Source organism: Cheilinus undulatus, linkage group 3 (genome assembly GCF_018320785.1).
Source record: "Cheilinus undulatus linkage group 3, ASM1832078v1, whole genome shotgun sequence".
In the NCBI taxonomy this organism is placed as follows: Eukaryota; Metazoa; Chordata; class Actinopteri; order Labriformes; family Labridae; genus Cheilinus; species Cheilinus undulatus.
The window spans coordinates 31702660-31720725 of NC_054867.1; the positions used below are offsets into that span (position 1 = coordinate 31702660).

The 18066-nt window shown below is 38.9% G+C and overlaps 1 protein-coding gene across 1 annotated transcript; it reads right to left on the reverse strand.

Moving 5' to 3' along the window:
- Positions 1–684: 684 nt before the first annotated feature.
- On the reverse strand, positions 685–16803 carry tkta (transketolase a). Its single transcript, XM_041783429.1, has 14 exons — positions 16697–16803; positions 14993–15110; positions 14741–14854; positions 14524–14621; positions 13549–13740; positions 10084–10202; positions 9780–9976; positions 9499–9663; positions 7926–8082; positions 7385–7515; positions 6283–6366; positions 6068–6161; positions 4877–4999; positions 685–1533 (listed from the first exon to the last, which is right to left on the reverse strand). The coding sequence occupies exons 1-14, from the start codon at positions 16801–16803 to the stop codon at positions 1346–1348; spliced, it is 1887 nt and encodes a 628-aa protein (XP_041639363.1). The 3' UTR covers positions 685–1345.
- Positions 16804–18066: the final 1263 nt, after the last annotated feature.

An 18066-nucleotide genomic window follows, 5' to 3' on the forward strand; every position in this document is an offset into this window, starting at 1 on the left:
AATATTCCATTAGTAGTAAGTCACACATTAACTCGGTTTTCATGATGCAACTTATTGAACTACTTCATCCTGCTAGACAGAAATCACCTACAAACTATTTATTCAAGTTCAATATTTTTCATAAATAAAATAGAGAAAAAGGTCTCATCTGGGATTAAATTATGTAAAGACCGTTTTGAGAAGTAATCACACAAAAAGTAGCTTACTTTAGCATTGTTAGCTTTAGCTAAAGCTAACAAAAGTTTGCTTGCTACATAATTTTCATTACTACACAAGCCAATGTAGCTAAGTTAGTTATAGCAATGTGGGTTGTAGCAAACATAGCAACATTGATAATGTATATATGTAGCTTACATAGCTGCTTTATGTGCTCAGCTTTAGATATGTTACGTTGTTGCTTTGTTATGTATATATGTTATGTTGCTTTAGCACTGAGTTTTAGCAAACATTGAGAAAGGGACAGATAAAGAGAAAAGGACAAACTCTCTTAGACACAGTTTCAAATGCAGAGGGCTTTATTACATGAAAGTAAGGTACATACAAAATTTCAAGTAACAAAGAAAGTGTTGTTCTTGGGTTCACAAGTCAGATGTCACTCTACCTTTACACTCACAGTCTCCTCTCTTCAGCACTTAAGGGGCTGTCAGTCCCTCCACCTTAAGTTTTACAAAAGACGATGCCACTATCATCACACTGCTGCTCCTCTCCAGTTGTACGGCTTGCACAAACAAACATGGAGGTGTGTAGGTAGATGGAAACATACAGTGCTGAAGAGAAATTATGTAACTATTAAAAGCACAACAGTTTACATAGTCTTAAGATGTGATTTTAAGTGACTGCTCTTTATGACCTACCTACATTTGTTTGATTTTTTTCCCCACTACCTTCTACAAAACAACAATTGAGCTGGTTTCTCTCTGACACTGTGGTCATGATAAACACTGACTTTAAAGCTAGGCCCCACCCAGTAAATTAAGGGCTACATCAGAACAATATAAAAACATTTCCAGATGAATCAAAGAGCTTTTAAAAAACACACATACAAGAGCATCACATAGTATGATTATTACTGCCACGTTTGAATTTCTGAATGATGAGGATATGTGCATATCTCTGTCCTTTTGTGTGAGGTGATAGATGCTTAAAAGAAGGGTCAAAAAGGTGGAAATCTACTTCAAAGTGTACGACACATAATCACATTACTTCAGTACACACTTAGGGGCATTCACAGTAAAGGATTTTTTTTTTTTAAGAGCTGGGTATCATGTGAATCAAAAACTTACTCGACTGATAATCCTCAGCTGCAAGGAAGTGATGAGACAGGTGGGTGGGGCAAGGAGGAAAGTTACTTGGCATTGGTAGAGCTGCTGAGCATCTTGCGGACAGCCTGCGCGATGGAGTCACGGTCAATGCCGTAGATTTTGAGCAGCTCGTGAGGTTTGCCGCAGCGGGGGACGTGGGACACAGCCAGACGTTGGAGATGAAATCCAGACTCATTGACCATAGCTGAGGAAACGGCCTCCCCAAGACCACCTGTAGAAAAATAAATCAAATTTTGAAAGGAAAATCAACTGTAACTGTCATACATCAACATCAAATTGTTTCATTACTTATGCTGTAATGTAACAGCAGCTTTTACTTTGTGTTTGGTTGAGCTCTTTACATAAAACTTACATACAACTTAAATTTAAGCCTTTTGTATAGGAATACAAAAATAGATGTTCCTTTTATTGTGGATTCATATGTTGTTTTTATCTTTCCCACAAAAATATGTGTGCAAAAAAGGAAGGGAATAGTAAGAAATGCCATTACAATTACCCACTTGACTTATTCACGTAATAATCAAATTTTCCAAACTGTGGCTGTCTTGCCCACCATATCACAATTTTTGTCAACTCATTCAGACAGACTAAAATGTACTTTTTATCTTATCAATTTAAGATGAATGTCAAGTTTTCAGTTATGTTGTTGTATACTGGTTTTCAGTAATAATATCTAATGATAAAGTGCATTATTTTTATGTTTTATTCAATTTTTCACGCATCTAAAGTATTCATCTCTACATTTCATGATTTTCTAACTTAATCTTCAATATTAACCATATAAACAAATCTTTTTAAACAAACTAGTATTGTACGGTGGCCCATGAGTACATTTCAAAATTACAAAGTGTGAAACATTTCTACAAAGCTTAAAGCAAATTTACATTACCCCAAATTGTTATATATTTTAAGAAACAAATGTACAAAAAAGCTCAATACAAAATTACAAAGTCTAAATAACTTTTACAAAACTTGGTTTGAATTTACAATGTCTGATACAAAATAACAATTTCTGAAAAACTTTTTAAAAAATTACATTTCATGAAAAATTTCAAATAAGAAAAACTACATGTAATGTAAAACACATAAAGGTAATGCATAAAATGCCAAAAGTACAGAAGCCCTAAAAGGCCTTATATTCACATATACTATTTCCTCCATTTACTCGTGATAACGAATCATTTCTGTTGGTTTTCTTGTGATCTTGATTTATTACCTCCGCCAAGGAGGTTATGTAATCGGGTGGGTTTGTCTGTTTGTTAGTTTGTTAGCAACATAATTCAAAAAGTTGTAAACGGATTTTCATGAAATTTTCAGGAAATGTCAGAAATGGCATAAGGAAGAACTAATTAGATTTTGGGAGTGATCCAGATCACCGTCTGGATTCAGGAATTTTTTTAAGGATTCTGTACTATTGGAAGATAGGGCTAATGGTGGAGGTCTGCGCTGTTACCACTTTACACCAGGAGATGGCAGACATGAGTAACTTCAACCCCAGCAGCATTTTGGGTGTGTTTCTATTCAAAGTTTTTTTGTTTATAGACTTTGAAAGGAGAAGGAGCGAGGAGACGAGTCGGAGTGTAACAGAGAGAAAGACAGCCAATTGTAGTGAGAACACTCACAATGCTAGGAGGAATAGAGGAATATTCAGCCCTCTGCCATGACTTCCAGTCGTCCAGTGAGACCATGGGTGCATCTGTTGGCAACCTCAGCGCAACAAATGCTTTGCCTCACCGTGTTTCTACCCCACTGGGGAGGGAGTAATCGGCAAATACCGTGGTGGGGGGCACATGGGGACAGATCCAGGAATTTTTTTAAAGGATTCTTCAATATTGGGAGATAGTGCTAATGGTGGAGGTCTGCACTCTCCGAGTGCTTTTCTAGTTTTCGTTGTTATCTTGAGATAAAGCTGGTTTTGTCATGAAAGCAATGTTTGTTTAACTGTGATAATGAGTTAATTTATCCTGTTATTACGGGAAAACTGAGTAAGTAATATATATGTGAATACATGGCCTTTTAGGGCTTCTGTACAAAAGTCACCTGAGTTTCAAGTTTTAAAAAAGTGTTTCAGGCTTTGTCATCTTTTATCTGACTTTTAAAATTTGTTTCAAGTTTTTTTTTGTTAAAGTGTCTCAGACTGTGTATTTTTTTTATCTGACTTTGTTAAATCTGTTTCAAGTTTTGTGGAAGTGCTTCAGGCTTTTTTTATTTTGTACTGGACTTCCTGGCCACTGTAGTATTGCTTATAGATTAGCTGTTAAATTAACAAAGGAGCAGCATAAAGTAACTGAGGATTATGCTGTTTTTTTTTTTTCCAAAATGAACAGCATAAAACCACCATCTGATGGAGATGACCACTATCTAGCTTAAAAGACTTAAACTAGCTTTTTTGAACACAAAAAATCTTAACGGGAAAAAAACTTTCTGAGGTTTTTAAGCCAGGTGAGCAGGACAAATTTGGCACTATTGCTTTCTGACTGTGTAGGGTGTTTCTAGAAATCAATGGTGAAATAAGTTTTCAACGTGCTCTGATAAATATGTTTAAATTTAGTACTTATTGGGCTCTTTTGCATTGTGAGCATCCTTCCTCTTTACTCATATTCATAAACAATATTTAGTAAGAATGAAAAAATTGAAAATCAGCTTAGGTATAATATCTGATTAAACGTATGCAACAAAGGACAGCTGTTAGCTGAACAGTGCATGTGGGGCGTCTGCTCTACCTCCCAAGCCCCCCCAACATACTTCAAAATGTATCCCTGATTTTTATTACAGACATTTTTGGAGGATTTTTTTTTACCTTTATTGATGGAGAAGAAAGAGGAAAGTGAATAGATAGTAAACAGGGACAAGAGGGTGGGGAGAGACATGACGGACAGGTGCCACAGGCCGGACTTTGCGCGCAACTCGTCCACAAGGCCTTCTGTGCTCCATGTCCCTGATTTTAAATTTTATTCTGATGTCCCCTAACATGTTGGGAAATGGGGAATAAAGTGAAATAAGTGGAAACTAAACTTAAAACAAGCACCTTAAAGGAAAAGAAACCATTACAAACAGGTTCAATCCTAGTATGTTAGCACTATATCACTGTCTGATTCTTATGTAAACTGAATGAGATACCTAACATCTAACTGATGCCCAGTACCCTTTGTCTAATGGTGTCCATGCCATCAGCCTTCCTCTCTCCCTCACAGACACGGGGCCTGGCTGTCTGTGCTATCTAGGTCACAGAGAGCCCCACGGGCACACGCTCAGTTAAGGAAATCTGACAGCACTCTGCCTCTCTGACTCTCACACTTACAAAAATGCACCACAAAACCAATACCTTGTCTGCACACAACAGTCAGCCTCCCATCAGCCAATAAGCGAACGCCACCGCACTGCGCTCTTTCACTGAACCAATGAAAATGTGCCACCGCAACACACCCGACATCGCAGGCCAATGATTGGGCTCCAGCTGCATCACACTGAGGAGCTTGTTGCTGCTCGGTTGGTGGTGGCCATGCATTATGTAGAAGCTGAACACAGTATGAGCGACTTTACTGCAGACCTACCTTCATAGTAGTGGTCCTCCACAGTGAGGAGGCGTCCTCTGGTGGCACGTGTGTGGTCCATGATGGTTTTCACATCCAGGGGTTTGATAGTGAAGGGGTCGATGACCCTGACTGAGATCCTCTCTGGAATGTCAGGTATTGTAGGTGAGAATCCTTACGTAATAGATGATACTATAATTTACATTGCTGCAACTGAAAGATGCTGTTATAAAAGTTTTAGCTGGTTTGGACACAGACTTAATTTAATATGAGGCATCTTTATGAGCTAAAAATAGCCAGCAATACCATCAATAACAAGACTGTTTTTTTTAGAATAATGTCTGAAAAGTCTGCCTGAAAGAGAGACTTTTTTGTTTGAAAGTATGGCTAGCGTGTAAATGACAGGATCAGATAAGAGGGACAAGCTTGCCAACAAGGGGTGCTAAAATCAACATAGGCCAAAAGTTTCTCACAGGAGTTTTAAGATAGCAGCTGCAAGGTCAGGATGTTCATAATAATAATGAATCTAATACATGAATGTTCTTTTTTTACCCCTTAAAACACAATTTAATGCTAAAGAAATTAACTCACAATCACCATAATGCATATCATATACAATATGACAATTAATGAATGAAACACCACAGTGAAAAAGCACAAATACCAGTTTTATTTACTAAAAAGTACAGGTATTTTTCTGATCAGTAAAGGATCCATTCTGTTAGAGAGAATCTCAGAAGCACTGGTTTAATGCTCAGAACTGTGAGAGCAAACATGGAAGAGTTTTGAAATTGCAATCATAAAATTTAAAGCTCCTATATGTATTTTTTTTTTTTTTTTTTTTTTTTTTTGCTAATTTTGAATCAAACTGGAGCTAAAAAATAATGCGTCTCCTTGTCCTACAAAGGCAAAAAAATTCCATCAGTAAGATTTACTATTTCTATATAGTAATTTTTTATGCCTGTAAATGCTGCCATTGGTTAGGTGTCAGAGGAGGCAAGAAACAGCATCCTGAAGGTTTTCTACGACCCATTCCATTGCAAATATTGACATCAGTGTTTCAAGTGCAAAAAGACAGCAGGTTGAGTTCTTTGTCAAAAAACTCTGGTCCACTCTGTTTAATTATAAAAACGTATATTTACCGACTATGTTGGGCTGATGTACTGCGTTTTTTTAATACATCACTAAATGCATTTTTTTGTTTCACCATACCTTTCTTTAAATGTTCAGCTGCAGCCAGGGCCTCATGCAGAGTCACTCCAGCAGCAACCACAGTCACCTGGTCCTCTTTGCTCTGGTAAACCACCTGAAAGAAGAAAATGTGATAGCGTCTCTTTCAAATACGGTTTGGTATGATCGTTTTGTTTGTTTTCCTTGTTGTCCTTACTCTCTGTTAACTGCTACACCATGCACAAGCACCGCCTCACCTTGGCCTGTCCAACATGGAAGTCCTCATTGCTGTTGTAGATGATGGCGCAGTCTTGGCGGCTGGTTCGGATGTAGCAAACACCCTTCATGAAGAGAAACAGGACATTCACCAATGAGACTTTCGGACAACTAACAAATGACATATCAAAGACCCAAGACTGCCCATAAGGGGGAATAAAGGGGAGAGCTTGCTGGAGCCCAGCCAACCAGGGGGGCAGTGGAGGTCAGGAAAATCATGGTCCATTGTAAAGATTAATCTGTGATAATCCTATTTCATATTTAACCAGAATAATAACCACCCTAATCAAAGCAACATGAAAAAATTGTTTTATTTAATTATTCATGCTGTAGTATGATATAACCTTTTTAAGGATTTAAATCCCTTTTCTTAAACAGAGTTTCCATTTTTGGTAATGTTAACAATGTGGATGGGTACATTGGGCTATACCATTTAGAAAGTAATATCAGACTTCATAGCTAATTCAGGATGTGCGCAGGCTAGGAGAACAGAGAAGAAAGTAGAAAGAACTGAAACAACTTTAAGGAAAAAATAATGAAGTAATTGCAAAACAAAGGAGAGAATTGGCAGAAAATGGATGAAAGGTGTTAAAGAGGAGTTAAATAGTGGCAAAATGGTTCAAAAGTGGCAATATAGGCTAAATAAGGAAAATGGGAGAAAAAAATGATATGGGTTAAGAAAGGTATACAGGGGCAGAAAAATGGAGAAAAGTGGCAAAAACAGGTTTTAAGTGGCACAATTGTGAAAAGCGGTTAAAAAAATTGTAAAACTGGTTTTAAGTGGCAAAAATAGGGTATGTGTTGAAACAAACATGGCAAACAGGTGGAAAGAGTAATGAAAAGGGGTTCAAAAGTGGCAATAGTAAATAATTTGAACATCAGACCCCAATAATAGCTTAACACACTTTTCAGCCCCAAAATGAGCTAACTGTTAGCCAGGACGCTAGCATCAACACCAATGATTCAACACAGGTGCATTGATATCATCGATAAACCACAACTGGGGAGGGACAATCCTCTGGGTTTTCAGGGGCCCTGCCTGTTCTCGAGCAGGCCTGGTGAGACCTGAACACTAGATGTTACCTTTGTGGTTGCAGCCAGCTCCACAGCCTTCTCTGTAGACACGCCGTCACAGGGGTAGAAGATGGTCGCTGTAGGCAGAGCCCTGAACATCGCCAAATCCTCCAGACCCATCAGAGAGGGGCCTTCCTCTCCTGAGATATGTACATGTGGGGTTAGCCCAACATTCATAATATCTTTATTATAAGTTATTGTGAGGTCAGGTGAGCGGATGCATGCAGATCCACAGACATAAAGCCAGACTGTACATGCAGTATACCTGCACTAACAGAGGAACACCTGCTCTCCTGCTGACAGCTTCCAGGACAGACAGGAAGGGAGGAAAGGGGAAGGAGTGTGAACTAGCTGTAAGGCCAAAGGGAGGTAGTAGGTGAGGAAAACACCGGATTAAAGGGACAAGAAAGGATTGCACCCACAAACACACACAGATACCATTTTCAGTTGACATTAGAGAGACTGTGAAAATGTCTGGCTTCAGCGTGAGGGATAAAAGGAGGGTTTGTGCAGGTGTTGCTGGGTAATGTGGCTGACAGTGGTTACATACCAGTGGACAGGCCACAGTGCGAGCCGCACACGTTAATGTTGCTCTCAGAGATGGCTGCCATGCGGAGCTGATCATAGGCGCGGGTGAAAAAGGAAGCAAGAGTGCTGGCAAACACAACGTTCCTCTCACGGGCGGCACAGCCCATGGCCACACTGACCTAAAACACAAATTCATAGTTTGAAGTACAGATAAGAGCACAAAACATACAAACCTCATGTGTAAGATAACATGGAGACAGGTAAGATGTGCCTGAACTCAGAAGGGTCTCCCAGAGGGTCAAACATCTGCAGCACAAACCATATCAGACGCCTTTTTGAACTTAAAGTAGAGCGTTTTCTCCAAATCTCCAGAGCTTATCCTCCCATATGGAAGGATCAGTGGCATGCCTCCTCTTACAAATAATTTCCTCTCTCCTATCTTCTAAACTCTGCACAATCCTACGGTTTCTTTCCACGCTTTTCAAAAAGCAATATAAAATCCAAGAGAGTGCAAATATTATGTTGGATAGATTCTTGCAGATGCAAAACAAAGAAAACAAACTGCTACTTCAGAGGCTTAGCTGGCAGTTGTTCCATTCAAATCAGAGATTTCATTGATAAATACAATAAATATTAAAAATACATGTCTTTTTTACAGAGGCAATCTCTTGATTTAAATACAGAGCCTTTTCTTTTCTTTTTTTTTTTTTTTTTTTTTGCACAAATATGGCCATTTAACTTTTGACTTTCTCATACATTTAGCCAGATGGCCCCACCCTTCTGTGCTTATTAATATTTCACCACTGAATACACTTGTCAAGACTGCTCATCATCATACACATGGCTGACCTACATCGGCTGCCACTGTTGGACACAAGGAATTAAAGTCTGACCACCCAATCGGCAAATAATTTATCTTAGATGAGTTAAAATTATGACAGGGTACACAAGAATTGTGCTGCCTAACCACTGGTACTATAGCAGCAGCAGCAACATGGACAATAAGGAGTGAAATGTAGTGTGTCTTCTTCATCTGTACATTACAGATATATCATGAATAATTAAATAAGCCAGACGCAGAGTCACAGCTGTGGGATGTGCAGTATGTGAGTGTGCATGCAGTTTACTCAGCAAAATCCCCATACTAAAGATGATAAAGGTTTAACAATGTGAATATTAAACCAAAAGTTTTATTAAACCTAATATAGTGTGCATTGCTAATAAATATTTAGATTCAAAATCCTGTGGGGAGTTTTTTTAGGTTATAAAACAAACTGATCTTTCCATATATTCAACCAAAGTGACCAAGGCTATCCCAATAATGACTATTTCTTGATTAATATTAATGCTGATGGGGGCAGGTAATAGACGAAGCAGTAAACAGCACACTGTCCAACCAGATCCTAAATAAGTGATACAGTTAAAAGAAGGGTATATTTTTTACTTCAATATGTACATTTCAAAATCGACTAAGAGATTGATGTACCTCTTTTCCCACAGGGAGCACCAAATTTAATTAAAATCAGAAGTTTCTCAAAGGAGCTTTAAGTTTTGTAAATATGGGAAGAATTCTTGAGTTTCCAGGAGAATTGTACCATGTTCTGCTGAGCAATGTAGCACTCCACAAAGCGGTTGGGATGCTCATTCTTGAAGATGTCTGAGTAGGTCAGGTTGTTTGTGTCTCCATCAAGAGCCACCACACGGTCATTGTAGCGGCCCACCTTGGCCAGTGCCACCCCGTACGCCTTCCGTGTGGAGATCTTGAAAGACAGAAAAATGAAAAAGTGTTGTTTCATCTTCAAATATCATTCAGTTACATCCCTTTTAAGTGCTTTGAATTCTTATGAAACACTTTCAAGAATAGGTGATGTCAAACCTTTTCTCCAGCCTTGTAGCTGGGTGCGCTCGGCATCCTGATGTTCCTCAGACTCACAGGTGGGGAGTCCTCAATGGGAGCAGGGGGGTACAGGTGCTTGCTGCTGTTCATGATGCGGCTCTGCAGATCCTTGATTACCATTTCGGCCATGTCTTTAGGCAGGGTTTTGGCGTGCCACCCAGGCTTATCCTCTGCAGCTGCAAACATAAAAAACAAGCTGATAAACAATGGGAAAATGACACTGTGCACCTTTGCAAATTGTACACACTTGCTGTGCTGAGCAGTGGAAGTGGTGGAAAGTTACCTGGAATGCCTTTGCCTTTGGTGGTTTTAGCAATAATGGCAGTGGGCTGATGGCGGGCCTGGCTGAGAGCTTTGCAAAGCTCCTCCACACTGTGTCCGTCCACAATAATGGCATGCCAGCTACAAACACGCAAAGCAAATCAAATTATTAAAACAACAGTAAATGATATGGAAAAGCTAGCAAATCTTAAAGCTCCCAGGAGAAGTTTTGGCAGATTAAAAAAAAAAAAATCAGTTCATACGGTGCCTTTTCATGACCCAAACAAGCAGTGTGACTCGAATTGCTTTCTCCTGTTACTACACTGTATAACAGTACACTTAAATGCAGTAGAGTATTTTATCACAGCAGGTTAGTATTGTCTCAAATGGCACACTGCTGTTCTGAACTGACAGGAAGTGACAACAGTTTAACCACCTCTGTTTTCTACTTCTACATAACAGCAAGTTAGTTGGGCGATTATAATAGAAATCTGATGGCTTACTTCACTTACGGTAAGATTTATGTAACTTTTATGGCATGTTTACATTACTTGCTTAAAGATACTGAACTTATTTTGCCTTAAAAGTCTTATTCTTGATTGAATTCTGCTGCCGTTGCTAATAAGACATTTGCTAGCTATCAAATGCTATTGTTAGCTTGCGCAATAGCATGCTAACGTTTGCTAGCCACTAGCTAGCATGCTATGGTACAATATCTGCTATATCACCAAAATGGTGTTCACTGAGGGTGCAACATATCCATCGTTCCAGCTCAATTCTTTAGTTTTAAAGACCCAGTAAAGTGAAAATAAATCTTTATTTAGGTTTGTTGTATGACAGGTCCCTGTGTTATGAACACCTAGTTCAAATTTCAGTCAAATAAAACATCTCCAAGTTTATAAAACTAAGCTTCAAAATCATGAATAATGAGGCAATAAAATCTTCTCTAGGAAAGTGTGGGCATGTCTGTTGAATAAGCTGAAGCCACGCCCACTCAGGAAAAAAATTATCCTCTCAAATTTAAAAAAATACTACAATCTGAATCTGAAGCCCTCATAGAGTGGTGCAGTCGTCGTAACGTAATTTTGTAGTCAAACGTGGAAGTTAGCGTTGCATGGGTTCCCTCTGCATCGAGCCTATGGAATTTTTCAGTAGGTTTTTAGATTATTGCTGAAAATAAGGTCTGTGTCCAATAAAAGTTTATGAAACTTACACGTTTGGTTCATAAAAGATAATCTTCACAAATCGATAATATAAGCATCATATCTGGTTTGTTAATTTCACTGGCAAAAGTAAAAACCTAACATCATGGTATATTGACCTACAACACGGTCAACTGAATTTAACGTCATCACCCGATTATCAAAGTGAACAGCAGGCTCAGTTGGCGCACTTCAAATGATGACGTATAGTACGCTGTAGTCCTTGTTAGCTATCTTGTAGCAACCGCCTTCATTAAGACGTGAAAAGATACACAATTCAAAGGTGGTGCATGTTTCAGATGTATTTTATGTTGTAGGATAAAACGTTAAACTCTCTTGAGCTTGTGTTCACCACAGACTTTATTTCAAGCATTTAACTGTAAAGTCATTCAAAAATCCCATAGACTTTCAGACTAGGGAACTAGGGAAAATGCTAACTTACTTCTGTGTTTTAGGACTTATTCCTGCACCACTCTATACGCCTGCCCCTTGACCTTACATTGACCTTATGATCAGAGCATAGCTGCCTAGCTCTGTGCCAGAGAAGAGACAAAGTCTGTTTTCTGGCTCAAATCTCTGTTATGATGCTTTAAATGATCCATAAGCCACTGTGGCTGATAGATTTGGCAAATTTACCTCACAATGAACAAAAACAGCATTTAACTGACTGCTAACTTTCAATAAAGGCAGTGACATCAGCTAACAACAGGCTGTACTGAGATAAACTGCTCTGTGATTTTATATTGTAGCGTTAGAGGGGCGGGCTTATTCCCCAGCCCATATATTTGCCCCGCCCAGATTAAACCCAGGCAGGAAAGAGTTGAAAAACTTTTAACGGTCTAAATACAAAATTTAGTCACATCTCAGCATTTTCACATGTTCACAGCAACCATACCTAGTGTGTTAAGACAAAAATTTTGTATTTCACTTTACAGGGTCTTTAAGTACAGAAGAATGTGATTTGGGACATTTTCTATGCCTGAAATTGTCAAACGAGATCTTTTGTAGGACACTTAAGAATTTTACTTTATCTTATATATCAAAATTGGGCAGATTTTTTGTTAAGAAAGTACCAACTTTAGGCGCGCCGGTAGTCGAGTGGTTAAGGCGCATGCCATATACGCAGGCGACCCGGGTTCGAATCTGGCCCGTGGCACTATTTCCTGCATGTCTCTCCCCACTCTCTCCCCTGTTTCCGACTCTATCCCCTGTCCTATACTATCAAATAAAGGCAAAAAGGCCAAAAATAAATCTTAAAAAGAAAGTACCAACTTTATAATCTTTCAAAGCAGATGGATTAGCCAGTTTCCGTGTCTGTCATCTGGCAGATCCATCTTGCAAAGCTGCAATCTGAAATGATTGTGCTGGGTCTGAAAATGGGCCTGACCGATCAGCGTCATTTGGGCAGAACTTGGCAACAGCTACAGACAGGGTTTAGTTGTACTGAAAACCAATAGCAAATGGCTGCTGCCAGTGTAGCCATTAGCTTGGCTGTAGCTATAGTATAACTGAACTACGTTTTTTATTTAAAAAAAAGAGCAAAGAACAGCACTTAAAGCTTTTCATGATGGAAAAGATTTTGCGAACTTTTCCCAACCTGCTCTGGCATGAGTTTGCAAGAGTTATAGGTGGGGTTTAGTTGTACTGTAAGCCAGCAGCAAAAATTATTTTGCACTTCTTTCCACTGGCCTTAGCATGAGGTTTATCCACCAACAAGCTCCACCATTCATCATCTACGTCAGCATCTATCAGTCAAGCTCAGGTTACTACTGCAGCTGCACATGCCCTCTATCTCATTTTGTCTTGTTGCTCTGATTGGCTCATAATGTAACAGACCGAAACAAATCACCTTCCAAGAATTTTTTTGGAAAGTCTTGCCTTTCCCAAACACTTTGTACTGGAGATTTTAAAGCTGAATGCGAAACAGATCAAATGGATAGATGAAACAGTTCTGGTATGTCAGATTCAAGTCCAGCCTCTGACCTCTTTCCCGCATGTTTCTTCCCCTCTCTCTCATCCCTGTTTCTGACTCTATCCACTGTCCTATTCTATAAAATAAAGGCATAAATATCTTTAAAAAGATTTTTAAAAAAGGAGCTAAGAGATGGAAAACCCACAGGTGGCACCATAATGAACACAAGTCAAAAGTTCCACACCAGAGCTTTAATGTAGAAGTTAAAGATGGTTGCTGAAATGCCACTTGAATTATCATCAAACTATAAAACGTAAACAGTATGATACACTATTAGTTTTTGCTATAATATTTCAATTTATTGCATGGTTACCCAAAAGCTTCACAGCGCCTCTGATACTTCTCCACATGATGCTGCAGCGGTGCAGAGTCACTTTGGCCCAGGCGGTTGATGTCCATGATGGCCACCAGGTTGTCGAGCTGATAGTAGGAGGCGAACATCATGGCCTCCCAGACAGCACCCTCTGACATCTCCCCATCCCCCAGCAGGCAGTACACACGGTAACTGAGGAGGAGGAGAACACACATGACTGCACAATAAGTGTGTGAGTGTATTTATGTGTGAGGTGCACATCAGGGTGGGGTACTGGGCGTTCAAGAGAAAGCAGATCTTGTGAAAACCTTCTCTGACACTCTTCCAGTCAGATTGATTCGACAGTTGGGTCTGCAAGCGGCTCTGACAGGGTAAAAGCTTCCTGAGGGCCTGAAGGCGTGAGCTGAGTTTCACACCTGCCTCTGAAACATGCCTCAAATAAGAACCCTTCAGTTGTTTCAATGGGAAGTCTTTGTTTGTGGAAAGAAAGGAATTTTCAAAAATAGGGGGTATCATTTGGGTTGGATATTCCAAGATGAGTCAGAAATTTGAATAAAAATGAACTATTTTTACTGTAATAGGAAGCAAAAAAAGAAGGAAATAAAAAGGATAGTATCATGATGATGATTAGAGATAAAGAATAGATATATGCTTGATAGCACATTGCTTAAATTTGACTCAGAAAGCAGAGAAATAACTGTAATAAAACTGGGAGGCCTGTGATTATTAGAGCAGAAGAATCGTAAGAGCAGAGCATGTAGCCGCAGCACACGCCCACAGAATCCAGAAAAAAACAAAATGCTACATAAAACAGATCAAATATGACACCAAAAAACACTTGAATCCAAAATTAGAATATTATCTGTTATTAGGTCATGCAAGATGTAATCTAATTCTCACCTAATACATAGGTAGTCTATGTCTGTGTCTTTTTTACATGTGTTTCAGTGTGCTTCGGCATGTTAGAGATATTACCTTGACTTGTCAAAGTATTTTCCAGTATAAGCCATCCCACAGGCCACACCAAGACCCTGGCCCAAAGAGCCGGTGGCCATATCCATAAACTGCTGCTTCTGAAATATACACAATACCTTTATGTAAATGTACAGAGAAGTTAAAAAAACATAACTGGTAGGATGTTTTTGCTCCAAGATTTGATTCTAAGAGTGTGTGACAGTACATCACAGCTTACATGGGTTGAGTGGACATCCATGGAGGAGTCCACGTGGCACAGACTGAGCATCTCGCTCTCCTTTAGGAAGCCGGCCTCCACCCACATGGAGTACAGGGCTGGAGCGGCATGGCCCTGTGGAGGGCAGAAAAAATGCAATATATTTGCTGATAAATGCTTGAGTGATTAACTTGAAAGGTTTGAATTCTGGAGGGCAAAAGAAAAAAAAAACAAAAGAATCAAAAGCCTCAAAAATCTTTTAACCCCCCCCACCTTGGACAAGACAAAGCGGTCATTGTTGAAATTCCTCGGGTCGTCATAGCGGTACCTCATGGTGTGGAAGAAAAGCACCGACATGATCTCTGCCACACTGCAGCATGATGTCGGGTGTCTGCAAAATAGAGAAGACAATGCTTTAACACGTGCATACTTAAATACCTAAAAATTGACTGTAAGACATTTTGAGTGGAGTGAATTGAACAAATGCAGGATTTTTTTTTTCTAGTTTCAAGACCCACAGTGGAGGTGTATGTACTAACCTGTAGAATCAGAAATTATTTAAAATATGTTCAAATATCAGCTGAAGATGTTGAAATCCAAAGAATTTCAAACAGTTAACCAGAAGCTGTATTGAGGATGGATGAAAACAGGCTACTTGATACCAGTACTATTTAAACTGCAGATAGAGGCAGTCACAGAACCTCATAGACATCATGCTGTGTGCTGCAAACAAAGGGCCATCGATTGTCTTACAAAAGAATAATGTTTTCTTTTAATCTGTTTTTGCTTCTGTTTTTGCTGTATGAATATAACTGCTCAAATGCAACCATGACCCCCCATTTTAAACACCAACAACAAACAGTGGAAACTAAGGACATTTTTTCTGCTCTCATACTGATCAGTGGGGATTGGCTTTTGTCCTAAGGTAGCAGTGTTATTTTACTTCATATAAAAATCAAAATGAGAGAAAAAATAGGTCATTTGGTGTTTTATAACACTCAGAAGACAGAATATTTGGGGTTACGTAACCTTTGATTTAAAATGGGTTCAGTCCACAGCTTCTTTGTTCTCAGTAAGCTCAGTTAAACTCTATATCTGTGAGTTTTGGAAAATAAGAACAAGGCAAGATGCTCTGTTTAGAAAATAAAATTGCAACTGTGGTGGGAACGAAAATGTATGATTCAGCTTATCATTTAACAGGCATTTCTTTTAGCATTCTATGATTTGATGTCACATATACAGGATTGGAAAAAAACGTTTTTTAAAAAAATCTAAGAAAAGGTTTAAAAACGAGTATTTAAGGTCACTGAAACTTTATTTTCATGCAGCAAAATTGAATCACGCAAGGCTGCAGTATGCGCACGAGCAAGCACTGCACATGGTGGTCAAATCAGTACAGCACAAGAGGATATAGTCTTTCAAAAAACAAAAATAGATTAAAATCTTTATCTTGCAAAGACAAGAAGATGACAGATAACTTTAGGGCACTTAAGACTTTTATTCCAGTTTTAATTGAAGTGTCTTGTAGTCAAAGTGAGCTCATTGATAGAATAACATTTGATTTAAATTTCTGCAACATGTTTTCCATTTCATAAACTTCTAATGTGTAAAAAACCAACATAAAGCATGTTATGTAATGTAGATACCCTTATTTTATTCATTTCAGTAGTGAAATTCCAACCCAGCCAATTAAAAAAGAAGTGTGGATGTTGAAATTAATCAGTCAGTCGACCACAGGAGAAGAACAAAGGCAGGACATGCTGTTCCTTTGGCCCTTCACTTGCACACATTCACTCTGCATGTCTGCCTAAGCGTGCATGTATGAAGCTGAGAAGGTGTGACCACTGATGTTCTTCACTGCATGCTGCAAAAATATCAAGTTTGCATGGTTTCTGCTGACATTCCTTGGTATGTGTCCATTTCATCTTGCATGCACAATGTTAAAATTGATTTCTGGGACACATTTAGAGAACTCACCCGCTGCCTGCTGCAGTTGTTGCTTTGATGGAGTGGATTCGAAGGCGGTTGGCGATGTTCCTCAGCGCCTGCACTGTCTGCTGGTCAGGTTTGTGGTAATCCTCCATGAAGGCAAAATATCAAGTTCTTCAGCACCAAGAAAAGTGGACCAACTAATATCCTCAGTTGAGTTTGTGTGTTTTAAAAAATATGTGTGTGTAGGTTTGCTGGAGAGCAGCACCTGTGTGTATGTGAGTGTGTGTGTGTGAGTGACAGAGCTACAGAGAAAGAGAGAGAGCGTGTGGGGGGGGGAGCTGGATTTATCCTGTCAGGCATGCAGACACATAGATGCACAAGGACACACACTGCACGCACATACACACACATTTATACACACATAGAGGAGGAGAGGAGGGGGGACCCGATGACGCGGGCTGGGTGTTGGTGCTAAAATCAAACGGCCCGCTTTTGATTGGCTACTGTGTGGCTGGGATGCTGGAGGTGTGTCACATATGGAGGCATGCATACATGTGTGTATATACAGTGTATGTGTGTGCGTGTCTATAGGGAGGGGCTGGAGAATTGGGTGAAGGGGGTGGGGGGGCATCTGAAACATCTCGCCCTAATTCACATTGTCTTTACTGTCCATATGAATAACTCACATCCTGATGGCTGATTATTCTTTGTTATTTACTCACATAGAACAGCTCAATGGAAATGCTTGAAGGGGGTTTTTGATTAAAAATGACTTATGAGAGACAAATGTAGGATTAACAATAAAGACAGAAAAGGAAAAAAAAGAATGAAGTATTTTTATATGAATAAATGATTTTCTATTAAATATAAAAAAAACATAATTTGATTTAGTTTAGTATCCATATACCCAAATTAATACTCTATCCCCAATAATATTCATTAGAGCTGGGAAATGATTGACTTTCAAAGACTGAAATTATTTTCAGAATTTTATTAACTCATTATTCATCTTTCCTTGTTTTCACATTTTTTCAAATCCACTATTTGCATTTAACAGATTTTTTTGTCATTTATACCGTCTCAGATGAATAGTCATTGAATTCCTGTTTGGATACAGACCTGCTTTTATTTTGAAAGAAACAGAAGGAAAACAGATTGAAGATTAGGCTACTCAGAGAACAGACAGCAATGTGTACAAATGAATGACACTGTGCACTGAGAAAAATAAATCTGAAATAAAGTAAATCTAACTTAATTTAGTCTGATATCAACAGTAAAAATCAGTGTTTCTAGATTAAAATAAATACACCTAGTTTTAAAGTCAGTTATTTTATGTTAAAATACAAGATATTGTGAATTTTATCCAGAACAAGAATCCTCCTACATCCACATCCACATAACAGAACCTGATCTTG

Excerpts from the sequence above, each read along its gene's own strand:
- tkta (XM_041783429.1), bottom strand. The coding sequence starts at position 16,803 with ATGGAGGATTACCACAAACCTGACCAGCAGACAGTGCAGGCGCTGAGG. Across the intron at positions 14,622-14,740 it reads TGGATGTCCACTCAACCCAT|AAGCAGCAGTTTATGGATAT; the intron begins GTAAGCTGTGAT and ends TGTATATTTCAG. Across the intron at positions 7,516-7,925 it reads GCACTGTGGCCTGTCCACTG|GAGAGGAAGGCCCCTCTCTG; the intron begins GTATGTAACCAC and ends TACATATCTCAG.